This window comes from Rhinopithecus roxellana, chromosome 19 (assembly GCF_007565055.1).
Source record: "Rhinopithecus roxellana isolate Shanxi Qingling chromosome 19, ASM756505v1, whole genome shotgun sequence".
Lineage (NCBI taxonomy): Eukaryota > Metazoa > Chordata > Mammalia > Primates > Cercopithecidae > Rhinopithecus > Rhinopithecus roxellana.
This window is the reverse complement of record NC_044567.1, coordinates 75,725,847-75,753,190: the sequence shown is the minus strand read 5'-3', so window position 1 is coordinate 75,753,190 and position 27,344 is coordinate 75,725,847. Positions and strand designations below refer to the sequence as shown.

The 27,344-nt window shown below is 45.4% G+C and overlaps 1 protein-coding gene across 1 annotated transcript; it reads right to left on the bottom strand.

The window, feature by feature from the left end:
* Window positions 1-120: 120 nt before the first annotated feature.
* On the bottom strand, window positions 121-27,306 carry METTL2A (methyltransferase like 2A). The gene is made up of 9 exons (XM_010380085.2): window positions 27,166-27,306; window positions 26,869-26,960; window positions 24,476-24,834; window positions 23,296-23,345; window positions 14,890-14,950; window positions 9,382-9,521; window positions 4,688-4,794; window positions 1,675-1,740; window positions 121-890 (listed from the first exon to the last, which is right to left on the bottom strand). Exons 1-9 carry the CDS (start codon window positions 27,273-27,275, stop codon window positions 736-738), a joined length of 1,140 nt encoding a protein of 379 aa, XP_010378387.1. The 5' UTR covers window positions 27,276-27,306; the 3' UTR covers window positions 121-735.
* Between the last annotated feature and the right edge of the window lie 38 nt (window positions 27,307-27,344).

The window sequence follows — 27,344 nt, the reverse complement described above, 5'->3', positions numbered from 1 at the left end:
TGCTGAGATTACAGGTGTGAGCCCCCGCGCCTGGCGGAACTAAGATTAAAATGAAGACCATGATCAATTACTTAACAAGACCACCACATTTTGATGCTCTCTATAGGGTCATTTTTTTTGGTCAGGAAAACATCTGATCTGATTCTTCCCAGCTTGCTTCCTCTACAACTTAATGAGCCCTTCACTAACCTCTGTAAGTATTAACTGCAGTTGCCCTAGCCTGGCATTTACACTTTCAAAAGATTTAACGCACTTAGAGTCAAAAAACACTTGTCATATGGAACACTTTTTCACATGGAAATAAATTGGTGTTTTAAGGTTTACAGTTCCTTTGAATAAAATTTCAGTTATTAGTTACAAAATGCTAAGACAGATTGAGATCTCAAAGAAATAACTTGAGAAAATTATGTTTTAAAGGACTTCACAAATATAAAGCATAACTGTTAGAATCCTGATACAAAGTAACTTTTCCTAGGTTTAAGGTTCAAGTCTGAATTCCTGAATTGTCCAACGTCAACAAGACCTCATTTATATTCTTTTTATTTTTATGATTACTTTCAGATACTGGGTCTCACTATTTTGCCCAGGCTGGACTCCTGGGCTAAATGGATCCTCCCCGCCTCAGCCTCCTGAGTGGCTGGGATTAGACATGCACCACCATGCCTGGTGCTACACGGTTTTTTAAAAAAGCCCGGAAGCACAATGAGCTTGCATCGTCTTGGCAGCAGGTGCCTCTCAGCTGGTGCTGGACAGAAGGGGCTTGCAGTATTTGCACTGAATCCAAACCCGGTACATGGTCAGTTGCTTCCCTCGGTTCACCTGCAGTCGGCGGTCCACCAGGTTCTGAACCTTTTCCAGTCCAGCAGTGGTGAAAAGCGTGTCCAGCTCCTCTAGTGTGGAAAAGATGTTTATATATTTTCCCCTCAAGAAAAGGCATTTTTATCGACTAAGTCCTCACTAATGGGGCTCAGGGAAGCTGCTGTAGTTTTCACATGGCCTTTGGTTATAAACGCAGTGGCGGCTTGCTAACAGCAACTTCATGTTCAGGTGGGGAAGTCACTGCGTATGGGCCACGGTTTTTTTCTTGTTTAAAAACCTTCGGTTTATATTTGGCCTTTAGGCTCTATGAACACCTTAAAATTTATGCAAAAGTATATATGTATGTCAAAGCAATTGTTTTACGAAAGCAGTTTCATCATCTTAACCAAAGGCTCAAAGAAGGTGACCCCAAAAAGGGCCCAGGAACGGAGAATTCATAAGGCCCATGTGATGGATGACGCCTGTGGACAGGGCCAGTTGCAGAGAGCAGTTCCTGGCACCCCTAGAACCCAGGGGACACAACTCACCCTGACCCGGGTGCACCAAAGCACAACCCCGTGCAGAGGGTGAAACAGGCTGGACTGGAGATGAGCCTTGCAGAGCGGGCAGGCTTCCCATTTTGGACAGTGGCAGACGGGGAGAGCAGAGCAGGACTGAAGGCATGGACAAGCCAGGGCTGACTGGGGGCCCAAGTGTCTGGCCCAGGGTGGAGGAGGGTGTAGGCAGTGGGGAATTGCAGGAAACGGAATGCCTAAAAGGCAGGAGGGGCCAGATAGTTCTCCTTCTGAACGTGCCTTGAAGACCATCTCATCTGGTACCCGGGACTTTTAGCGTAAAAAGATGAGTGTTTCATACCTTGTGTGAAGAAGTAAACCCTGGTTCCATCACCTCTCACGTAGAAATTTCCAGATAGACACTGACCTGCAGAGTGATGTGTTAAAAATCAGAGACACTTTAAAGCACTCCTTTGACTTGCATTGCTAAGGAAATGTTAACTGACAAGTCAGCTTGTTTGGTGGAGAGCACTCCTGCCTCAGTGCTTCAGGAAGGGCAGCTTAACAGGAATAAGCTAATTCCAATGTCAGAAAACATGAGGTTCCTAAGCTCCCCACTCCAAAACTCTAGAATTGTTTGATGAAAACAACTTGTTCACTCCCCCAACCCCATTAAATTAACAGCACAAACTTTTTATTTATTTATTTAATTTTTTTGAAACAGAGTTTTGCTCTTGCCGCCCAGGCTGGGTGCAATGGCGTGACCTCAGTTCACTGCGACCTCCGCCTCCCAGGTTCAAGCTATTCTCCTGCCTCAGTCTCCCAAGTAGCTGGGATTACAGGTGCCCACCACCACACCCAGCTAATTTTTTGTATTTTTAGTAGAGATGGGGTTTCACCATGTTGGTCAGGCTGATGTCAAACTCCGGACCTTCGGTGATCCACCCGCCTTGGCCTCCCAAAGTGCTGGGATTAAAGGCGTGAGCCACCGTGCCTGGCCTATTTTTTTTTTTTTTAATTAAGCAATATAGCTGAGTTTAAGCAAACTTGAGACAACCATTACCATTTTGATGGTGACTGTCCTTTGCATGTCTCTTCTCGTGTCTACACAATCATAAATACAACTTAGATACTGTTTTGATCATGAACGTGCTTTCCCTTCTGCTGCTAACCTCCCTGACCTTACCTCAGTTTACCGGCCTGGCACGTACTTCGAGACCTTCCTGAATGCCCAAATCATTACACATGTATATACTTATTTCCCTGCAGATACTGGCATATGGGGATGGAGTTTAAAATACTCCCTTGCATATTGCTGTCCTCTCACTGAATGATACAGAACAGAAATCCCTCCAGGCTCAGTGGTATGGGGTCCACGTCAGGTGACAAGCACATCTCCCTATCCAGAGACATTCACTTTGTTTACAAAATTTTGCTCGTGCATGTATTATGTGCTAGTTCTTGACTATATTAAAAAAAAAACTATTGGATTGAACAATAACTGGGTGCTTAAAAAAAGGCTGTAGGCCAGGCACGGTGGTTCCCGCCTGTAATCCCAGCACTTTGGGAGGCCAAGGTGCGCGGATCACCTGAGGTCAGGAGTTCGAGACCAGCCTGACCAACATGGTGAAACTCCGTCTCTACTAAAAATACAAAAAAATTAGCTGGGCATGGTGGCACATGTCTGTAGTCTTGGCTACTCGGGAGGCTGAGGCAGGAGAATTGCTTGAACCCAAGAGATAGAGGTTGTAGTGAGTTGAGATGGTGCCACTACACTCCAGCCTGGGAGACAGAGCGAGACTCCGTCTCAAAAAAAAAAAAAAAAAAAAAAGGCTGTAACACTGGGTGCAGTGACTCATGCCTGTAATCCCAGCATTTTGGGAGGCCAAGGCAGGTGGATCACCTGAGGTCAGGAGTTCGAGACCAGCCTAGCCAACATGGTGAAACCCTGTCTCTACTAAAAATATAAAAAATTAGCCAGGCATGGTGGCACGTGCCTGTGATCCCAGCTACTTGGGAGGCTGAGGCAGAAGAATTGCTTGAACCCAGGAGGCAGAGGTTGCAGTGAGCTGAGATCATGCTATTGCACTCCAGCCTGGGCAACAAGGGTGAAACTCCATCTCAAAAAAAAAAAAAAAGAAAAAAAGGCTGTAACAATTTCTCTTTCTACCAGTAATGAAGGAATGCACCTCCTTCTTTGAATTGGCCAGTAATTAGTAATATTAACTTCTTATTTTTATTTCCTTGAAGTGTTGTTTACTGGCCATTTAGATACGTTATTTTGTGAACTGACTAAAAACTCCTGGCCTGTTTTTTGGGTGGGTCACTGATCTTTTCCTTATCAGTTTCATGACAGCTCCCTGAAGAGCAAAGATATTAAGTCTTTATCTATTATATGCACTGAAAATATTCCCTCTTACTCTGTCATTTGCCTTTTACATTTTTAATGGCATCTTTTGTCATGCCACATTTAAAATTATTTATGTTTTTCAAATGTCTTTTTTTTTTTTTTTTGAGACGGAGTTTCACTCTTGTTGCCCAGGCTGCAGTGCAATGGCATGATCTTGGCTCACTGCAACCTCCGTCTCCTGGGTTTAAGTGATTCTCCTACCTCAGCCTCCCAAGCAGCTGGGATTACAGGCATGCACCACCATGCCTGGCTAATTTTGTATTTTTAGTAGACACAGGGTTTCTCCATGTTGGTCAGGCTGGTCTCGAACTCCTGACCTCAGGCGATCTGCCCGCCTCGGCCTCCCAAAGTGCTGGAATTACAGGCATGAGCCACCATGCTCGGCCGTCTTTCAAATGTCTTTCTAATAAAAGCTCTTCTAAAGGTAGCTGTCTTGTTTAAAAAGACCTCAATATCTAGATTATATAAGCCTCTTCAGTTTTCTTAAAAAATACAGTACTCTGTCACATTTTAAATGGCTTTATATATGGAGCTCTAATTCTAGAGTCTCTATTCTGATGGCAGCACCATTTTTTGATTATAGTGGCCAAGTACCTTTGCTTTTTTTTTAAAATGGTACTTTAAGTTCTGGGGTACATGTGCAGAATGTACAGGTTTGTTACATAGGTATACATGTGCCACGGAGGTTTGCTGCACCCATCAACCCGTCATCTACATTAGGTATTTCTGCTAATACTATCCCTCCCCCAGTCCCCCAATCCCCCGACAGGCCCCAGTGTGTGATGCCCCGCGCCCCGTGTCCATGTGTTCTCTTTGTTCAACTCCCACTTATGAGTGAGAACATGTGGTGTGTTTGGCTTTCTGTTCTTGTGTCAGTTTGCTGAGAATGACGATTTCCAGTTTCATCCATGTCCCTGCAAAGGACATGATCTCTAGTGGTTAGGATTCAGCGCTCTCAAAATACCTTTTTTAAACCGAAGCTGAGCCATGTCATAGCGGCCGTAATCTCGCAGAAGCATCATCCCCCCAGGTTTCAGAAGCCTGCTCAGCCTGTTGATAGCCTTCTGCATCCTGTGGAGCAGCAGGGAATGATGGTCAATCAGGTCTCCTTAAAGACAGGGTTCTCTTTCCCTGTAGCATATCCCAAAAAGCCAGTGGACCTCCTCAACTGACAAACCAACCCTGAGATCTAAGCTCCTCTACCCTTGCTTCAGTTAGAACTGAAGGACGTTAGCTGCCTGCTCACAGCTGCGGCCTCGAGCCACTGCCTTCAGCCTGAAGAGGCTCGAGGAAAGCCTGCTTCTGCCGTAAGAAAGTTCCCTGTTCCCGGCCGGTTGCAGTGGCTCATGCTTGTAATACCAGCACTTTGGGAGGCTGAGGCAGATGGATCACTTGAGGTCAGGAGTTTGAGACCAGCCTGGCCAAAATGGTGAAACCCCATCTCTACAAAAAATACAAAAATTAGCCAGGTATGGTGGCGTGTGCCTATAATCCCAAATACTCAGGAGGCTGAGGCAGGAGAATTGCTAGAATCTGGGAGGTAGAGGTTGCAGTGAACCAAGATTGCACCACTGCCCTCTGGTCTGGGCGGCAGAGTAACTGAGACTCAGTCTCCAAAAAACAAACAAAAAAAAGTTCTCTGCTCTCCATCTGGCTCACTTCCCCCCTGGTCCTAGATAGCCATCTTTGCCCTGTGCTCCTGTGGCTGAGCAGAATCCTGAGCATCCAGTGGGTTCTGCTACGTGACTTAACGGCCTGCACCATTAGACCTGAGCTCTTTCAATGCAGAGGCTGTATCTTTCTGTTTGTTAAATAAAGACTTGTCCTCAAGGACTTACAAGTTACATGGCAATACAATCAGTATGCAAATGAGGATAAGAGACAGAGGGTTTTACACTTAGGTCTGCACTTTCCATATGCAGTGTTCTTTAGAAGTCTTGGTGCAGGTTGAAGCTTTCATAACTTCAGAAGTCTAAATGCTACAAACTTCACCAAAAAAATTTCAAATCTGTTTAAATTTTGAATAATAAACGTTTCCCACTTCAAAAACAAAAAACAGCCGAGGCAGGCAGATCACCTGAGTTCAGGAGTTCGAGACCATACTGGCCAACATGGTGAAACCCTGTCTCTACTAAAAATACAAAAAAATTAGCCAGGGATAGTGGCAGGCACCTGTAATCCCACCTGCTTGGGAGGCTGAGGCAGGAGAATCACTTGAACCCGGGAGGCGGGATTGCAGTGAGCCAAGACCACGGCACTGCCCTCCAGCCTGGGCAACAAGAGCGAAACTCCGTCTCAGAAAACAAACAAACAAACAAACAAACAAACAGCTGGGGTTCTGCTATGCTATGTTGCCCAGGCTGGACTCTCGGGCTCAAGTGATCCTCCTGCCTGAGTCTCCTAGGTAGCTGGGACTGAAAGTCTGTGCCACGGTGGCTGGCTTGAATTTTAAATTTTAACAGTTTGTTTTAGTCCATGTCAATTTTTAAAAAGTTTGTAGCATTGAAACTTCTGAGGTCATAGGTTTTTTTCGAGACAGGGTCTTACTCTGTCACCCAGGCTACAGTGCAGTGGTGTGATTATAGCTCACTTCAATGCAGCCTCAAACTCCTGGGCTTAAACCATACTCCTGCCTCAGCCTTCTGAGTAGCTGGGACTACAGATATGCATCTGGCTATTTTTTCTACTTTTTATTTTTTTATTTTTATTTTTATTTTTGTACTTTAGTAGAGACAGGGTTTCACCGTGTTAGCCAGGATGGTCTCGATCTCCTGACCTTGTGATCTGTCCGCCTCGGCCTCCCAAAGTGCTGGGATTACAGGCGTGAGCCACTGCACCTGGCCTTTATTTTTATTTTTAGTAGAGATGGGGGTCTTGCTTTGTTGCCCAAGCTGGTCTTGAGCTCCTGGCTTCAAGCATTCCTCCCACTTCACCCTCCCAAAGTGGTGGGATTATAGGTGTGAACCACTGTGCCTGGTCAACCTCTGCAATTATTAAAGTTTAAAACCATGGTAGGTCTTTTGGGTTATCCTGTATATGCCTTTATTTCGCACTCATCCTCTCAGGTTGGATGACTTCAGTGCCCTTCTAGAGGAAGTGTGGCCTAGAGAAGGTCAACCACTCAAAGCTCCTACCCTGTGCAGCCAGCAAGGGGTCCTTGGACTCTGGGAGATAAATCAGGATCTCAATCACTGGTCCCTGCACTCTCTAGTCATGTTATCTGGCTTCCTAACACCAGCTTACCTTGACCTTTAACACTACTTTGCCTAATCATCCTTTGCAGGACTCTGATGCCACAGAATGAGATGTTTGAAGTCTCTAATGTCATGATTTCATGGGTATAGTTTACCCTAATATGTGCCAACCTCCAGCCTGTCCGGACTCACTGCACTCTGGCAGTGACAAGGGCTTCTATGGAATTAGTCAATGGTGTCTGAATCTCTTAGCCAACATCTCTGACTCTGCTTCCTTGAGAAGGTAGTTTTGCTCAGGTGTGGTGGCTCACGCCTGTAATCCCAGCACTTTGGGATGCCGAGGTGGGTGGATCACTTGAGGTCAGGAGTTCAAGACCAGCCAGAAGAACATGGTGAAACCCTGTCTACTAAAAATACACAAAATATTAACCAGTTGTGGTGGTGCGTGTCTGTAATCCCAGCTGCTCGGCAGGCTGAGGCAGGAGGATCGCTTGAAGCTGGGAAGCAGAGGTTGCAGTGAGCCGAGATCTCGCCACTGCACTCCAGCCTGGGCAACAGAGTGAGACTCCATCTCAGAAAAAACAAAAAGCAAACAAACAAAAAAAACCAAACAGAAGGTAGTTTCATAGGACCACTGGTTGCCTGATGCATATGAGATTTTAATGGTGTGTTTTAGGATATAGCATTTGACTTTCCTTTAATGTGAATCCGATTTTATAGAATTCTGTACCACACTTTTCCAAAACATTGTAAGCATCAGAGAACACTTTAGTTAAGCTTCAATATAAATTTTGTGTTGCTAATAAGGTTGTTTTATTTAAGGCATTTAAAAGGCCAATAGGCTGGACAAGGTAGCTCATGCCTATAATCCCAGCACTTGTTGGGAGGCCATGGCGGGCAGATCACGAGGTCAGGAGTTCGAGGCCAGCCTGGCCAACATGGTGAAACACCAGCTCTACTAAAAAAAAACAAAAATACAGAAATTAGCCAGGCATGGTGGTATACACCTGTAATCCCAGCTACTCGGGAGGCTGAGGCAGGAGAATTGGTTGGACCTGGGAGGTGGAGGTTGCAGTGAGCTGAGATCTCATCACTGCATCCCAGCTGGGGCAACAGAGCAAGATTTCATCTCCAAAAAAAAAAAAAAAAAAAGGCTGGGTGTGGTGACTCATGCCTGTAATCCAGCATTTTGAGAGGCGGAGGTGAGCAGATCACAAGTACAGGAGTTTGAGACCAGCCTGGCCAATATGGTGAAACCCCATCACTACTAAAAATACAAAAATTAGCTGGGCATAGCCGGGCACGGTGGCTCAAGCCTGTAATCCCAGCACTTTGGAAGGCCAAGACAGGCGGATCACGAGGTCAGGAGATCGAGACCATCCTGGCTAACACGATGAAACCCTGTCTCTACTAAAAAATACAAAAAATTAGCTGGGCGAGGTGGCAGGCGCCTGTAGTCCCAGCTACTTGGGAGGCTGAGGCAGGAGAATGGCATAAACCCGGGAGGCGGAGCTTGCAGTGAGCTGAGATCCGGCCGCTGCACTCCAGCATGGGCAACAGAGCTGGACTCCGTCTCAAAAAAAAAAAAAAAAAAAAAATTAGCTGGGCATGGTGACGAGTGCCAGTAATCCCAGCTACTCAGGAGGTTGAGGCAGGAGAATTGTGTGAACCAGGGAGGTGGAGGTTGCAGTGAGCCTAGATCATGCCATTGCACTCCAGCCCGGGCGACAGGGCAAGACTCCCGTCTCAAAATAAATAAATATAAATAAATAAATAAAAGGCCAATAATGAGACATTACCTAAAAGCTGTGACACCCACAGTTCTAAAACGGCATGTGATGAGATTATCAATAGGAATTTCCCCACATACTCATTAGAGACTGATTTCCCATTCTTTCCCAATGTTGAGCCACAACAAGGAAATGAAGAACCAACTACTGCAGCCAGCAGGCAGAAGTTTCGAGGACAGAGCAGAAGCTGGACATCAAGACAAATTTAGGAAAATGGTTGAGAATGCTCGCATCATTACAAATGGTGTGGCTTCTTTGTGTCTATCAGAACATAAACAAAACTCTTTTTACTTCTAGCCCAACTCTAATATCAAGGTCCCTCACCAGGCTGGGCATGGTGGCTCACACCTATAATCCCAGCACTTTGGGAGGCCAAGGTGGGAAGATCACTTGAGCCAGGAATTCAAGACCAGTCTGGGCAACATGGCAAAACCCCATCTCTGCTAAAAACACAAAAATTAGCCAGGACTGGTGGCACGTGCCTGTGGTCCCACCTACTTGGGAAGCTGAGGAGGGAGGATCATTTAAGTCCAAGAGGTTAAGGCTGCAGTGAGCCATGATTGTACCACTGCACTCCAGCCTGGGCTGACAGAACAAGACCCTATCTTAAAAAAAAAGGTCCCTCACCAAAGCTTTCTTTTTGTGACACTACCGGCCAAGGGACCCAAACTTACTTGTCTGGAACAATCGCTGAAAGAACAAATATGAGAATGATAATATCAAGACTGCCCTTGGGCACTGGGTAACTCTTCTCTTCATCACACAGGTCGTGAACAAAGGCAAAACACCGTGAAGGATCATATTCTGGATTTGTCTGCAGACAGGTGGAAGAGATAAGTACGTTAGAAAATATTAACATAGCCTAAAGAAAAGATTATCTTGTTTTAAATTTTAAATGTAACTGCTGCTACTTCACAAAGAGGGATATATTTCTTTTTTCTTTTTTTTTGAGGCAAAATCTCCCCATATTGTCCAGGCTGGCCTCAAACTCTTGGGTTGACACGATAGGATCTCCTGCTTCACCCTCCCGAGTAGGGGATATATTTCTAATCATTATATAGATTGGTGAAAAAGTAGTTGTGGTTTTTGCTATTGAAAGTAATGGCAAGGGCGTGGTGGCTCATGCCTGTAATCCCAGCACTTTTGGAGGCCAAGGCGGGAGGATCACCTGAGGTCGGGAGTTCGAGACCAGCCTGACCAACATTGAGAAACTCCATCTCTACTAAAAATACAAAATTAGCCAGGTGTGGTGGCACATGCCTGTAATCCTAGCTACTCAGGAGGCTGAGGCAGGAGAATCACTTGAACCCAGGAGACAGAGGCTGCAGTGAGCCGAGATCGCGCCATTGCGCTCCAGCCTGGGCAATAAGAGTGAAACTCTGTCTAAAAAAAGAAAAAAAAAAAAAAGAGAAAGTAATGGCAAAAACTGCAACTACTTTTGCATCAACCTAATAGCATGTTATTTCAGGGAGGACTCAGAGAGTAAAGATCAGGAATAATTGAAGGGAGATGGTGAGGAATCTAATGGTTGCTTTTAAAATAGAACATTCCTAACTCCCCTACTTTTATTCTTTATTCTTGTGTACTTTCTGTACTTCTCATGCCTGAAGTCAGATCTGAGAACTGGAAAACGATCATGAAAATGAGTGACCAACAGGAAAAAAAAAAACATTCATAAGGAGAGAGACAGCACATACTTTAAAAAAGCATGATCTGCTAGGCATGGTGGCTCACGCCTAGAATCCCAGCACCCTGGGATGCTGAGATGGGAGGATCACTTGAGCCCAGGAGTTTGAGGCCAGCTAGGCAACAGAGTGAGACTTTGTCGCTCCAAAAAATAAAAAAAATGCTGGGCGCGGTGGCTCATGCCTGTAATCCTAGCACTTTGGGAGGTTGAGGTGGGCGGATTACCTGAGGTCAGGAGTTCAAAATCAGCCTGGCCAACATGGTGAAACCCTGTCTCTACTAAAAATACAAAAAATTAGCTGGGTGCAGTGGTGCCCGCCTGTAATCCCAGCTACTCTGGAGGCTGAGGCAGGAGAATCACTTGAACCTGGGAGGCAGAGGTTGCAGTGAGCTGAGATCACGCCACTGCACTCCAGTCTGGGCGACAGAGCTAGACTCCATCTCAAAAATAAAATAAAATAAATAAAAAAAATTAGCCACGTGTGGTGGCGTGTGCCTGCAGTCCCAGTTACACAGGAGGTAGGAGAATCACTTGAGCCCAGGAGATCAAGGCTGCAGTGAGCTTGATTGTACCACTGCACTCCAGCCTGAGTGATTGAGACCCTGTCTCAAAACAAACAAAGTACATGATTTAAAATAACTCCCAACTAGAAAATATTACACAAACCATAGAATTCTTCAGGAAAATCTATTTCTGTAGATGTAGAAAATTTAAATGTACTTTGTTAGCAAAAACTGAAGATAGGCTTCAATATTCATTTGGTCTTTTTTTTTTTTTTTTTTTTTTTGAGACGGAGTCTTGCTCTGCCACCCAGACTGGAGTGCAGTGGCCCGATCTCAGCTCACTGCAAGCTCCGCCTCCCGGGTTTACGCCATTCTCCTGCCTCAGCCTCCCGAGTAGCTGGGACTACAGGCGCCCGCCTCGTCGCCCGGCTAGTTTTTTTTTGTATTTTTAAGTAGAGACAGGGTTTCACCGTATTAGCCAGGATGGTCTCGATCTCCTGACCTCGTGATCCGCCCGTCTCGGCCTCCCAAAGTGCTGGGATTACAGGCTTGCGCCACCGTGCCCGGCTTCATTTGGTCTTTAACTTCATGAATAATTCCAAAAACATGGCACTACCAATCCCGAACCTGCCCTAATAGCATTATACATAATTGTAACAGACACTTTTTTTTTTTTGTTTTGAGACAGAGTCTTGTTCTGTTGCCCAGGCTGGAGTGGTGCGATCTCGGCTCACTGCAACCTCTGCTTCCTGGGTTCAAGCAATTCTCCTGCCTCAACCTCCCCAGTAGCTGGAATTACAGGTGCACGCCACCACATCCTGCTAGTTTTTGTTATTTTTTTTTTTTGAGATGGAGTTTCGCTCTTGTCGTGCAGGCTGGAGTGCAATGGCATGATCTTGGCTCACTACAACCTCCACCTCCCAGGTTCAAATGATTCTCCTGACTCAGCCTCTCGAGTAGCTGGGATTACAGGCACCTACCACCATGCCTGGCTAATATTTTGTAGTTTTAGTAGAGATGGGGTTTCACCATATTGGCCAGGCTGGTCTGGAACTCTTGACCTCAGATGATCTGCCCGCCTTGGCCTCCCAAAGTGCTGGGATTACAGGCATGAACCACTGCGCCCGGCCTAGTTTTTGTGTTTTTTAACCTACAGACAGGGTTTCCCCATGTTGGCCAGGCTGGTCTTGAACTCCTGACCTCAAGTAATCCACCCACCTCAGCATCCCAAAGTGCTGGGATTAAAGGTGTGAGCCACCACACCTGGCCAATTGTAACAGACACATTTTTTTTTTTTTGAGATGGAGTCTTGCTCTATTTACCCAGGTTGGAGTGCAGTGGCGCCATCTCAGCTCACTGCAACCTCTGCCTCCTGGGTTCAAGCGATTCTTCTGCTTCAGCCTCCCAAGTAGCTGGGACTACAGGTGTGCGCCACCATGCCCAGCTAATTTTTGTATGTTTAGTAGAGATGGGGTTTCACCATCTTGGTCAGGCTGGCATCGAACTCCTGACCTCGTGATCCGCCGACCTCGGCCTCCCAAAGCACTGAGATTATAGGCGTGAGCCACCACGCCCGGCCATAACAGATACATTTTAAGACATCTGCCTTCAATGTCCATCTTCTCCAAATATGTGAGTTTGTTTCTCATTGGCCAAAAGTGATTCAAACAGGGCTGCTGTATTTACCAGTTAGGTTGTGTTAACTAGACTTTCCAGGGACTTCAGAACTGGGACACAGTCATTTTAGTGAGGCACCATGAACCCCTGAAGAGGGTGAACTTGTAAGGGACCGGGAGGAGCAACCACGTTGGAGCCACGTGCAAAACCAGGAAAAACTGACTAGAGAAAGCGGGTATGCAAAGAGGGAAAAAACAAATGGGCCCTGGGCAATGAGAGGTAAGATACCAGGAACTTGGGGCTGTATTTTGTGCCGTTAGGTTCTATGACATTCTCCTTTATTGCTTTGAGTTTGTCTAGATGTTTCTGTTACTTGTAACTCAAAGAACCCCAATGGAATCATCTATCAGGATCGCCTGAGCCCAAAAGTTCAAGGCTACAGTGGGCTATGATTGTGTCACTCTACTTCAGCCTGGGCACACAGTGAGACTCTGTCTCAAAAAAAAAAAAAAGGTGAAGTCTGAAGATGTGACTGAATTGCTGCAATCTCATTGCTGCTTCTTTTTTAGCCTTCCTTCCTTCCTTCTTTTCTTTACTTCTTTCCTCCCTTCCTCCTTCCTTCCTTCCTTCCTTCTTTCCCTCCTTCCCTCCCTTCCAGTATCCTTATCTGTAAGGAGTTGCTTCTTATGGGCAAAGAAAGTGGTTTATTGAGATCAAATCTACTCTGGTAAAGATGCTGTGAACATTGTTTTGAAATGGCATCAAACTTAGTTGATAAAGCAGCAGCAGGGTTTGAGAGAATGGACTTCAATTCAAAAGCTCTACCATGGGCAAAATCCTATCAGCATCGCATGCTACAGAGAAATCTTTCATGAAAGGAAGAGCCAATTGATATGGCAAACTTCATTGTTACCTTATTTTAAGAAACTGCCAGTCACCCCAGCCCTTAACAATCACCGCCACAGCCCTCGGCAATCACCACCCTGATCAGTCAGCAGCCATCAATATCAAGGCAAGACCCTCCACCAGCAAATATTACAACTTGCTGAAGGTTTAGATGATTCTTAACATGTTTTAGCAATAAACTATTTTCTTTCTCTTTTTTTTTGAGATGGAATCTCACTCTGTCGCCCAGGCTGGAGTGCAGTGGCACGATCTTGGCTCACTACAACATTTGCTTCCCCAGTTCAAGTGATTCTCCTGCTTCGGCCTCTTGAGTAGCTGGGACTACAGGTGCCCACCACTATGCCTGGATAATTTCTTGTATTTTTCTTTAGTAGAGATGGGGTTTCACCATGTTGCCTAGGCTAGTCTTGAACTCCTGATCTCAAGTGATCCATCTGCCTCAGCCTTCCAAAGTGTTGGAATGACAGACGTTAAGCCATTGTGTCCGACCAATAATGTATTTTTATTTATTTTTTTTTGAGATGGAGTCTCACTCTGTTGCCTAGCTGCAGTGCAGTGGCGCAATCTCGGCTCACTGCAACCTATGCCTCCTGAGTTCAAGCGATTCTCCTACCTCAGCCTCCTGAGTAGCTGAAATTACAGGTGTGCACCATTTTTTCTATTTTAGCCCAGCTAATTTTTTTGTATTTTTAATAGAGACGGGGTTTCACCACGTTGGTCAGGCTGGTTTTGAACTCCTGACCTCGTGATCCGCCCACCTTGGCCTCCCAAAGTGCTGGGATTATAGGCATGAGTCACCCCACCAGCCTGCAATCATATTTCATTGGTTTATGCAATTGTGTATTAAATTTAATAATCACAACACAAGTGTAAGCTATCATTCGAGACCAGCCTGGGCAACGTGGTGAAACTCTTCCTTTCACTTGAACACACAGAGGACACCGTAGAGTGTGAAGTGGTCTAATTGCAATATTGTGTCTTAGAGAACAGGAGACCTGAGGAGAGGGAGAGAAATGGGGGAATGGCCGGTTAGTGGAGCAGTCACAACACATGCATTTGTTAAGTTGACCATCTTACACAGATGTGATCTGTGGAACCCCAAACCAAGTACAACAGTAACATCACACACTATAACATACTCATAGTAAAAGAGTCTGAAATATTCTGAGAATCACCAAAGCATGACACACAGACACTAAGTGAGCATATGGTGGTGGAGAAATAGCACCGGTAGGCTTGCTTGATGCAGGGTTACAACAAACTTTCAATATATGAATGGATACCAAATCTGTACAGTGTGATAAAGTGAACTGCAATAAAACAAGGTATGCTTGTTATCAGTAAATCTTTTACTTTTAGACCATAAGAAAACAGACCATATAATAAGAACACAGCCAGAGACCTTGATTTTTAGGAGAACCTTTTCCCTTTAATCAGTGGAAATTCCCAATAGGAGCCATTGTACTCACCTGGACCAGTTCTATAGCTGTGGAAGAAAAATCACAGCAGTAAACAAAGAGTCCTGGGTCACTGAAATGGGCAGAAAAGACAGAACAATGAGACTACAAATTGAGCTATGTCTACTCTCATTCTTGTGTAGTAGAGTTAAAATACCAAATAGGAAAAACCATCATTCATTCAAATAAACTGTATCTATTAGTCACAACATATTTCATTTTGGTTAAAATCCTTTTTGAATTATATCCTTTTGGAGGCTGTGTGGACATAGCTAATATGAAGTTTATAAAACAACCAGTGAGTTTCAAATCAATGTCTTCTCTTTTTCCATCGACAGAAATTCTACTTTTCTCTCAAATGAAGCCTTGCTTGATAGCACAAGAATTCTTTTTTCTCTGCTCTGAGCTACCTTGGCACTTTCTCCACACCAGGAACACATCTGTACCTGTCCTTTGGCCCCCACCACATAGTGGGTGAGTGCTGTGACAGCGGAGATTACACCTCTCGCTTATTAGTTCACCAAACACTACTGAGGGTCCACTATGTATTGGGTATTATCTTATATGCTGAGGAGATAAAGACGAACAACACAAAATCCCTGTGCTTATTTTTCTTGGTATCCTCACTATCTAGCACAAGTCTCAGCACAAGGTAGCAATACAAAAAATGTAGATCAAAATTGCTTCCATTATGAAGCACATTATATATTTATTCTGAAGACATCAAAATACAAAACAAATTGTAATGCCAGAATTCTTTTTTTTTTTTTGAGACGGAGTCTTGCTCTGTCACCCAGGCTGGAGTGCAGTGGCCGGATCTCAGCTCACTGCAAGCTCCTCCTCTCAGGTTCATGCCATTCTCCTGCCTCAGCCTCCCGAGTAGCTGGGACTACAGGCACCCGCCACCTCGCCCGGCTAGTTTTTTGTATTTTTTAGTAGAGACGGGGTTTCACCGTGTTAGCCAGGATGGTCTCGATCTCCTGACCTTGTGATCTGCCCGTCCCGGCCTCCCAAAGTGCTGGGATTACAGGCTTGAGCCACCGCACCCGAATGCCAGAATTCTTTTTGTCAGGACAGGTCTAAATAAAAATGGGAGAGGAAGAAGGCTGTACGCTTGTGTTTTACAAACAACAGCCCAGAGCTCTTCTGCACTGTTGGGCTCATTCTTTGAGAGACCCTGGGATTTTTGGGAGTATGCAATACCTCCAGCTTCTCAAAGGCATGGGCTCTGCTTCCTGCTGAACTGTTGACCTTTGGAGCAGACAACTTTTGGGAGGTATTATCAGACTAAAAACCTGGGAAGCTGCAGCATTTGCTGTGGTAATCACTAGCTACCTGTGGCTATTTAAATTAAAAATTCAGTTTCTCAGTCCTATTAGATACATTTCACACGTGGCTAGTGACTGCCATAAGGGAGAGTGAAGATGTAGAACATTTCCATCACTGCACAAAGTTCTATTCCACAGTACTGCTCTGAAAGCAGGGGCCATGCCTGTCCTGTTCTCGAATCAGCCAGGCAGCTGCATCTGCATCTGCATGGGCCACCACGCCCAGCTAATTTTTTAAGGTCATGGGCTAAGTTCTATCAGACTCAGCTTCTGCTTTCTAAAACACTCGTTGCAATCTTCACCTCCTGGGTTCAAGTGATCCTCCTACCTCAGTCCCCCAAGTAGCTGGGATTACAGGTGCTCACCACCATGCCCAGCTAATTTTTGTATTTTTAGTACAGATGGGGTTTCACCATGTTGGCCAGGCTAGTCTCAAACTCCTGACCTCAGGTGATCCACCTGTCTCGGCCTCCCAAGGTGCTGAAATTACAGGCATGAGCCACCGTGCCTGGCAAGTGTTGTTTTCTTCCTTACGCTTTTCTTTTCTTTCTTTCTTTTTTTTTTTGACACGAGGTCTCGGCTCTGTCACCTAGGCTGGATGGCAGTGGGGTAATCTCAGCTCACTGCAGCCTCTGCCTCCTGGGTTCAAGTGATTCACTGGCCTCAGCCTCCCGAGTAGCTGGGACTACAGGTTCCCACCACTATGCCGTTAATTTTTGTATTTTTAGGACAGACGGGGTTTCATCATGTTGGCTAGGTTGGTCTTGAACTCCTGACCTTGGCTTCCTAAAGTGTTCAGATTACAGGCATGAGCCACCACACCTGGCCTCTTTGTGCTTTTATCTTTTCTTTTCTTTTTTTTTTTTTAGATGGAGTTTTGCTTCTGTCGCCCAGGCTGGAGTGCAATGGCGTGGTCTCGGCTCATTGCAACCTCTGCCTCCTGGGTCCAAGCCATTCTCCTGCGTCAGCTTCCTGAGTAGCTGGGATTACAGGTGCGTGCCACCATGCTTGACTAATTTTTGTATTTTTAGTAGAGACAGGGTTTCTCCATGTTGGCCAGGCTGGGCTCGAACTTCTGACCTCAGGTGATCTGCACACCTTGGCCTCTCAAAGTACTGGGATTACAAGCGTGAGCCACCACACCTGGCCTGTGCTTTTCTTTTTCTACAGGTCATATAGTTATCCCTAGGTATCTAGCTCAAGTCTCTTACACAATGGTGTCAGGTGTAGCATTTGCATACAACCCACACACATCCTCCTGCATAGATTAAATCATCTCTAATGCCTAATATAAATGCTATGTAAATAGTGATATACATTTTTTTTTTTTTTGAGATGGAGTCTTGCTCTGTTGCCCAGGCTGGAGCACAGTGGTGCGATCTCGGCTCCCTGAAAGCTCCACTTCCCGGGTTCTCGCCATTCTCCTGCTTCAGCCTCCAGAGTAGCTGGGACTACAGGTGCCCGCCACTGCACCCAGCTAATTTTTTGTATTTTTAGTAGAGATGGGGTTTCACCGTGTTAGCCAGGATGGTCTCGATCTCCTGACCTCGTGATCCACCCGCCTCAGCCTCCCAAAGTGCTGGGATTGCAGGTGTGAGCCACTGCGCCCAGCCGTAAATAGTTATATTTTAAAAAACTGTTGTATTATTTATTTCTGAGACAGGGTCTTGCTCTGTCACCTGGAGTACAGTGGTGTGATCATGGCTCACTGCAGCCCCAACCAATCCTCTGGCCTCAGTCTCCAAAGTAGCTGAGACTACAGGTGCATGCCAGCATGCTTGGCTAATTTTTAAGTTTTTGTAGAGACAGGGTCTCACTATGTTGCTCAGGCTCGTCTTTAACTTCTGAGCTCAAGTGATACTATCTCCTTGTCCTTCCAAAGTGCTGGGATTATAGGCATGGGCCACTGTGCCCGGCCCGTACTATTTATTTTCAATCCAAGGTTGCTTGAATCCTTGGATGCAGAACAGGTGAATATGAAGGGCTGAGAGTATTACTTTTAAAATCAGAGTCCTTAATTGGGATCTGAGGATAGAACTGTATTTCAAAATAATTGGTTTTCTCTGTTTTACTTCATATACTTAAAATTAGCCCAAGATAAATCTATATAGAGATCCATGCATTTGTAGAGTAGTAGTTGCTTAGGGCTAGAGGCTGGGGGAAATCGGGAAATGGGGAGTGATTGCTAATGGGTATGGGGCTTCTTTTTGGGGTGACGAAAACGTCCTGAAGCTGACTGCAGCGATGGCTGCACAATTGCGTGAATTAACTTAAAACCACTGTATTATGGTCGGGCGCGGTGGCTCACACCTGCAATCCCAGCACTTTGGCAGGCTGAGGTGGGTGGATCACGAGGTCAGGAGTTCGAGACCAGCCTGGCCAACACAGTGAAAACCTGTTTCTACCAAAAATACAAAAATTTAGCTGGGTGTGGTGGCGGGCGCCTGTAATTCCAGCTACTCGGGAGGCTGAGGCAGGGGAACTGCTTGACGATGGGAGGTAGAGGTTGCAGTGAGCCAAGATTGTGCCACTGCACTCCAGCCCGGGCGACAGGGCAAGATGCCGTCTCAAAAAAAAAAAAGAAAAAAAGAAAACCAACCAAACAAAAAAACCACTGTATTACACACTTTGTATCTCCAAAAAGCTGTTATATATAAAAAGAAAACAAATGAAAAATACATTAGCCTGAGAAATGATCCAAAGACTTTATCAGATACATTAAAAAAATATCAAGAACCCTGGCCTGTGCAACATGGTGAAACCCCGTTTCTACAAAAAAGACAAAAATTAGCAGGGGTGGTGGCACATGCCTGTTGTCTCAGCTACTTGGGAGGCTGAGGTGGGAGGATCAACTGAGTCCTGGAAGGCTGAAGCTACAGTGAGGTGTGATGGCACCACTGCATTCCAGCTTGGGTGACAGAGAGCCTGTCTCAAAAAAAAAAAAAAAAAAGGCAATAGGGTAACTCAAGAAACATAAAAAGGCTGTAAAGACTGCAGAGTGGACTGGGCGTGGTGGCTCACGCCTGTAATCCCAGCACTTTAGGAGGCTGAGGTGGGTGGATCACCTGAGGTCAGGAGTTCGACACCAGCCTGGCCAACATAGTGAAAGCTTGTCTCTACTAAAAAAATACAAAAATTAGGCTGGGCATGGTGGCTTATGCCTATAATCCCAGCACTTTGGGAGGCTGAGGTGGGTGGATCATAAGGTCAGGAGATTGAGACCAGCCTGACCAACATGGTGAAACCCCGTCTCTACTAAAAATACAAAAAATTAGCCGGGCATGGTGGCGGGCACCTGTAGTCCCAGCTACTCGGGAGGCTGGGGCAGAAGAATGGCGTGAACCTGGAAGGTGGAGCTTGCAGTGAGCCGAGATTGTGCCACTGCACTCTAGCCTGGGAGACAGAGCAAGACGCCGTCTCAAAAAAAAAAAAAAAAAAAAACACCACCAACAACAAAAAACCAAAAATGAGCCGGGTGCGGTGGCTCACACCAGTAATCCCAGCACTTTGGGAGGCTGAGGTCTGTGGATCACCTGAGGTCGGGAGTTTGAGACCAGCCTGACCAACATGGAGAAACCCCGTCTCCACTAAAAATACAAAATTAGCTGGGTGTGGTGGCACATGCCTGTAATCCCAGCTACTCGGGAGACTGAGGCAGGAGAATCGCTTGATCTCACGAGGTGGAGGTTGTAGTGCGCCAAGATTGTGCCACTGCACTCCAGCCTGGGCAACAAGAGCAAAACTCAGTCTCAATCAATAATACAAAAATTAGCTGGGTGTGGTGGTGGGGACCTGTAATCTCAATTACTTGGGAGGCTGAGGCAGGAGAATTGCTTGAACCTGGGAGGCAGAGGTTGAGGTGAGCCGAGATTGAGTTACTGCACTCCAGCCTGGGCGACAGAGTGAGACTCCATCTCAAAAGACTGCAGAGTGATGCAGCTGGACAATATCAACTAGGGAAGTTTTCTAGTTGCTTCTGATCTAGAATGTGAGGAAGGAAGGAAATAGTGTAGTAGAAACAAAGGACATTTTGGAAAGGTACGGAATCAGGGGAAGACATGCACGGTGTGACCAGTGCACTGAGGGATAAGAGGACATACTTTATAGTGCACATTCTTGCAGAGGACCTTGAAAACTATGCCCAACAATTTAAAAACCTGATTCACAGGCAGCAGAAAACATGTCAATTCTGAGCCAGTGAATTACATGAACAAGTGGGTTCTAGCAAGATATTGAACACAGCGATCTTATTTAAATGGCATAAAGAAGCTGTGGCAAAGATGCCATCTACATTCAGTTTTACATTCATTGATGATATTGATGATTAATGGCCATAACTTGAAGCTAAGTCAATCTCCCATTTGAGGTGGGTTCCTCAGAGTGTAACTTCAAGAGCAGAACAATCTCTTTTCTTCAGTGTTAGCTACTAGGACTGCCATTTTCTTAGAAATTTCTGAGAGCAAATTGTAGAAATATTTAAATGTATATTGGTAATGAGGCTAATGTTTTACTCAATCCTGTTAATGAATACTGTGGGCTAAATTGGTAAAGTATATATTACACAAAACCTTTGAGGAACTGGATTCCAATAATGAATACAGAACTGGAATGTCATTTCCACAAGGGGTTTAAAAACAGTTAGGGGGCGTTATAGGGCCAGGAGCCATGGCTCACGCCTGTAAACCCAGCACTTTGGGAGGCAGAGGCGGGTGGATGACTTGAGGTCAGGAGTTCGAGACCATCCTGACCAATACAGTGAAACCCCGTCTCTACTAAAAATACAAAAAATTAGCTGGACGTGGTGGCACATGCCAGTAATTCCAGGTATTTGGGAAGCTGAGGCAGGAGAATCACTTGAACCCAGGAGGCAGAGGTTGCAGTGAGCCAAGATGATGCCACCGCACTCAGCCTGGGTAACACAGCAAGACTCCGTCTCGAACAAAACAGGTATGGTATAATAAATATATCTGGTGTTGGTCTTTGTGGTTCCAGGTACAGAGCTCCAAAAACCTTAAGAATTTCCTCAGCAAGATGGGCATCGTGGCTCACACCTATAATCCCAGCACTTTGGGAGGCTGAGGCAGGTGGATCACCTGAGGTCTGGAGTTCGAGACCAGCCTGGCCAATGTGGTGAAACCCCATCCCTACTAAAAATATAAAAATTAGCTATGCGTGGTGGCGTGCACTTGTAATCCCAGCTACTAGGGAGGCTGAGGCAGGAGAATCGCTTGAACCCAGAAGGCCTAGGTTGCAATGAGCCGAGATCGTGCCACTGTATTCCAGCCTGGGTGATGAAGCAAGACTCCCTATCTTTTGTTATTCATAATGAACTCCCCCAGGACCACACTGAATTTATGTTAATGAGACGACCTGGGGTGGGGACAACACCAGGAAGGGCAAACAGACTGGGACTTTCTTTCAGCTTCACCCACCAACATCCTGAATAGAAATGCAGATTATGCTGTATGAAAACTATTATCATCTTCTCCTTTTAAAATTAATTTTCCCATGAGTCTGTATCCTAGCTGTATAAAAACTCTTGAGGCTGGGAATGGTGACTTATGCATGTAATTCCAGTATTTTGGGAGGCTGAGGCAAGAGGATCACTTGAGCCCAGGAGTTTTGAGACCAGTCTGGGCAACAAAGTGAGATCCTGTCTCTACAAAAAATAAACAAAAATAAGCTGGGGGCCGGGCGCGGTGGCTCAAGCCTGTAATCCCAGCACTTTGGGAGGCCGAGACGGGCGGATCACGAGGTCAGGAGATCGAGACCATCCTGGCTAACATGGTGAAACCCCGTCTCTACTAAAAAAACACAAAAAACTAGCCAGGCGAGGTGGCGGGCGCCTGTAGTCCCAGCTACTCTGGAGTCTGAGGCAGGAGAATGGCGTAAACCTGGGAGGCAGAGCTTGCAGTGAGCTGAGATCTGGCCACTGCACTCCAGCCTGGGCAACAGAGCGAGACTCCGTCTCAAAAAAAAAAAAATAAGCTGGGCATGGTGGCATGTGTCTGTAGGCCCAGCTACCTGGGAGGCTGAAGTGAGAAGACCGCTTGAGCCTAGGACTCTCAGCCTGCAGTGTGCTATGGGTGCACCACTGTGCTCTAGTCAGGATGACAGAACAAGAGCTTGTCTCAAAACAAAAAAAACCTCTTGATGAGCTTCCAGGTTGGTGAACACATCCGTGTGCTAGGAAGGCCCTGCACTGAGCTCCTCGGGGACAAAGCTCTTGAGTGTGAGATCCTGTGAACTCCACCCTAATTATTTCTTCAGCTGGCTGTTAATCTGTATCCTTCGTAACAAACACATAAATGTAAGTGAAGTGTTTCCCTGAGTTCTGTGAGTCATTCTAGGCAATTATTGAACTGGAGATAGGGCTCCCCTGATTTACAGCCTGTAGGGCAGAAACACGGAGGGCCAGATTCACAACTGGCATCTGAAGTCAGGGGCAGTCTTCTGGGACCAAATCCTTAACTTGTGCGATCTGATACCAACTCCAAGTAGACAGTGTCAGAATTGAATTGTAGAACACCCAGCTGTTGTTGAATTGGTCAGTGTTGGCAAAAACCCCGCACATTTGGTGTCAGAAGTGTTCTGTTTAAGTACACAAAACAGAGTGTTTTCATCAGAACAGGAGACATCTTCATGTATGTTAGCTTTCTCAACTCTACCATGGGGGTGATGACAACTCAGCCGCTGACTGTTCTTCAGAGATCATAAGAATGGAAAAGGTGAACACATTTGTTCCTTAGACGAAGGCACTACATGTTAACACTATCAAGTTTTAAGTCTAATTTTCCAAATAACAAAGATAATCAAATTAAATCAATCCATAAATGAATAATGTAGAAATCTGAATTTGACATAATCCATATTTTCCAATAACCATTACTGATAGTTTGATGTAGCAAGTTTTGAAAAAAACCTTTACTTTTTTTTCTTGCTACATTGCCCTGGCTGGTCTCACACTCCTGGCCTCAAGCAATGCTGCTTTGGCCTCCCAAAGTGCTGGGATTACTGTCGTGAAGCAATGCACCCAGCCAACCTTCACTTTTATCTTCTTTGCTATCATAAACTTTTACAACATACTTACTTGTTCGTTTGTAAAATTGGAAAGACTGTGTTTCCCACACCACAACCAACCTGCAGACAGAAATGAACTATTAATCACAGAACTTTCCAGAGTTAATTTCCTAAAGCTAGAAAAATAATAATCAACAAGAATCTGGCCTAACTGTATTAGGGAAGGTGTAGTGACCAGAGCTAAACAGTACCCATGACATTTGTTGATTTCGATCTTGACTTCAGGAACCCTTAAAAAGACAAGAGCATGGGTTTTCATTAGCAGAAAGGAGCTGGTCTAGAAAAAAGGGCAAGGATTGCTTTTATCTTTTGAGTTCTAGCAAGTGGTCCTGTAGATGAAGTATTTTCTTACTGAGCTTATATTGTTATTGTGAAAATATTTGTAATCAAGTGTGCTGAAAAATGTATGAAAAGGGGACCTTGGCAACTTTGTCCTAAACACAGTGCTGTGTGGTAATGAAGACAGCAACTATTCACTAAAGGCTTAACTATGTGCCAGATATTGTTCTTAGCCATTTTACATACATTATCTCCATCCTCGTAACTACAAGGTGCAGAGGCAGCAGTTTCACTGCTCAGAGAGGGTAAGGAAATTATCTAAGATCATACCATAGGACTCAATCCCAAGGTTAACCAGTTCCAGAACCAGCTTCTGGTAACGTGTGCAGTCCCCATTTATGAATTTACATTATACCAATCTAGACATTTTTCCAGGCCTAGACTCCGCAACACTATCCAAACGCAGAGGAAGAGAATTATCCCAGGCCTAAGACACAGGCACCATCCTAACTACCCTCTTTGTTCCTGTAAACTGTATTAGAAGAGAAGCAACAGTTTGTCTTCTGATCTGGGACTTTTTTCCAGGGTTATAGCAATGATCATGTTGAGCTCTTTCACCTGTATGATGCAGTGGCATGTGACAGGTACAGCATGATGCTATTAATACAATTTTTGGAAGTGACATGCTATTCCCATGTGATCTTTGTCCGTTATGACCACCAGATATCTGGCCTGCACTGAGGGCATTATATCAGTTCAAAAATGGAGGTGATTCCAGGCTAATATTAAGGGTCAAGTCTAGTCAGCATCATCCAATAGAAGTTACTTTTGTTGTCACCCTCTCCATGCTACCTCACGTGCACAAATATAATAGCTTCACATACCCCACTACCGAGACAATAAAAGGTTACCTCCAGTATTCGGTAGGTGGCTGAGGATCCAGGAAACTCATCAGCACAAATTTCCAGGTCACTAATTTTCTGAGTTACATTCTCCTCCACAGGAGGTGTCTCTGTTTTATGTTCAAGGCTCTTCGAAGAACACTTGTGCTGTTCTTCCATTATTAAACTAGGTCCATCCTCATTGTTTCTACATTCAGGTACTTCACTCCTCTTGTTCTCCAAGAACCAATCCTTCAAATGATTTTGATTTCGGCTAGGTGCCAGCTCAGGGAATTCGGTAAAAAGCCAATGTCTATCCTTGAAAAACCCATTTTCATGGATTTTGTAGAAGTTATTCCAGTATTTGTGGGCATTGATCTCATAATCAACTGTAAACATTTAAGAAAGAATTTTAAGAACCAGCTCTCAAATATTTTATTTATATCTAATGTCAATTATCCTGCTTTACCAAATGTCACTTTAATACTAAAAGTATCCTCAGGTAGAGCCACAGTCCCAGAGCTGAAGGCCTTTCTGAGGTCATTTAGTCCTGCCATCTGGCATTATACCTGAATGCCCCTATTCATCATTATAGGAGAGTCTAAATTCTGTTTGAACAATCAACCAGAGAACTTACTACCTATCAAGTATCCTCCTACACCTTTGGATGACTTTTTTTTTTTTTTTTTTTCCTGAGACAGAGTCTCACTCTGCTGCCCAGGCTGGAGTGCAGTGGTGCGATCTCGGCTCACTGCAAGCTCCACCTCCTGGGTTCACGCCATTCTCCTGCCTCAGCCTCCTGAGCAGCTGGGACTACAGGCGCCCGCCACCATGCCCGGACAATTTTCTGTATTTTTTAGTATAGACAGGGTTTCACCGTGTTAGCCAGGATGGTCTCGATCTCCTGATCTTGTGATCTGCCTGTCTTGGCCTCCCAAAGTGGTGGGATTACAGGCATGAGCCACCGCGCCCGGCCGGATGACTCTTAACTATTAAAAAATCCTAGAAGTAGCCAGGTGCAGTGGCTCATGCCTGTAATCCCAGCACTTTGGGAGGCTGAGGCGGGCAGATCACAAGGTCAGGAGATTGAGACCATCCTGGCCAGCATGGTGAAACCCCATCTGTACTAAAATACAAAAACTTTGCCAGGCGTGGTGGTGCACGCCTGTAGTCCCAGCTACTCGGGAGGCTGACGCAGGGGAATCGCCTGAACTGGCGAGGAGGAAATTGCTGTGAGCTGAGATCTTGCCACTGCACTCCAGTCTGGTGACAGAGCGAGACTCCGTCTCCAAAAAAAAAAAAAAAAAAAAAAAAAAAAAAAAAAAAAAAAAAAGATGTATGGACAGTTTAAATGAAATGAAAGCTGTTTTTAAGGTGACCATGACAATCCCAGATTTCAGTTTACTGCCCTTGCCAATTCAGGGGGCCTTGACTAGTGTAGTAGGAAGAATAAAAACCTAACATATTGAGCAGGACAGTGACAATGGAAGGTGGAATCCAATAAGGAGTGTGTTAACAACTCACAACTCACCTGCTGAATCAACCAAGACTCCCTAAGAAATAGGATTTTAGTTCCACTGCTGCTACTACTGACTGCTTACCTCTGGGAAAAGCACTTAATGTCCTGTGGTCCAAGTGTCTTTAACTATAAAAAGAGAATATTGAACCACATGATTTTCAAAATCCCTTTCAACTCTTAACTTGCTTTGATTTAGTTGCTGTCAAACTGTGCAGGGTGAATGTTTTGTAACTGGAATCTTCTTGTACAGAACTCTTTCAGAGGGTACTAAATTTGTAGTCCTATCTTCAACTGTCTGGAACAATCAGTCCTAGTTTTAGTATCTAGGGATATTTTGCAGTGAAATCATCCACCTCTCAAGCAGGGGCCTCCTTTTCTTTGGTGAGACTTAATCTCCACTCTGCTGCATTTACCTTTCCTCGACTGAAGCCCTAAATTCTCATAACCATCACACAAGTAATAGACACACAGTCACCAGTCATTAGCCCCCCTCCCAACAATATTTAGAATGTAATCACTTAAATGAAGCTTCAATGGAAACATCTCCTCATGGAAAGTGCAAATCATGTAGAAAGTACAGGCTCTAAGATGATCGCATGACCACACAGTCGTCATTGGCTAGCCATATCAACGTGGGTCTAGTCAACATAATTAAAGACAAAATTACCCTCCTCCAAAGTAAAACTGTATGTAAAAAAAAAACCCTCTACGACTTAACAAGATTTTGTTACAATGCAGCCCTTTTCCCTCCTTGCTCACCCGCTCCCCGTCCCGCTCAACTTCTGAGATCCGCATCAGGCCAGGAATAAAGGACCTAGGCGGCCGCGGTTCTCTGGCCTCTCTGGGAGGGCGCGTTTGGCAGTACGCTGGCTATTGATATCACCGAGAGCCCATTTAAGCGCACCTTGTTTCTCCTGGCACACCTGCTGGGTACTGTTCTCCTGGACTTTTCTCTCCGCCGCTGCGGCTTGCTCTTCCGACCACTCCACATTGTCCCTGAGAAAATCAAATGGGCAGCTTAGGGGCCTCACGTCCTGGCTGCGGGCAGGGTGAGTCGCTGGCCTAAGAGTTCCTCTCCCCTTGGAGAGTGCCTCAGGTAGGGCAGCTAGACTCGTGGCCGGCGGTCAGGGGCTTTTCGGAGTGCTCCGAGGCGGCGGGACAGAGGGCGAGCGACAGGCTGGGCGAGGGGCAGGGTGATTACCAGGCATTGTGGTGGAAGACACGCGCCGGATCGCTCAGGAACCGGTTCCCAAACTGCTGCCTCTTATCGGCGAGGACTGCAGGCGCACCTTCAGGGTAGGAGCCTGCCATGACACCGGAGCCGGAAACACTTAACTTTCGGTAACGCGAGAACTTCCTACGGGCCACTACCTCTTTCAG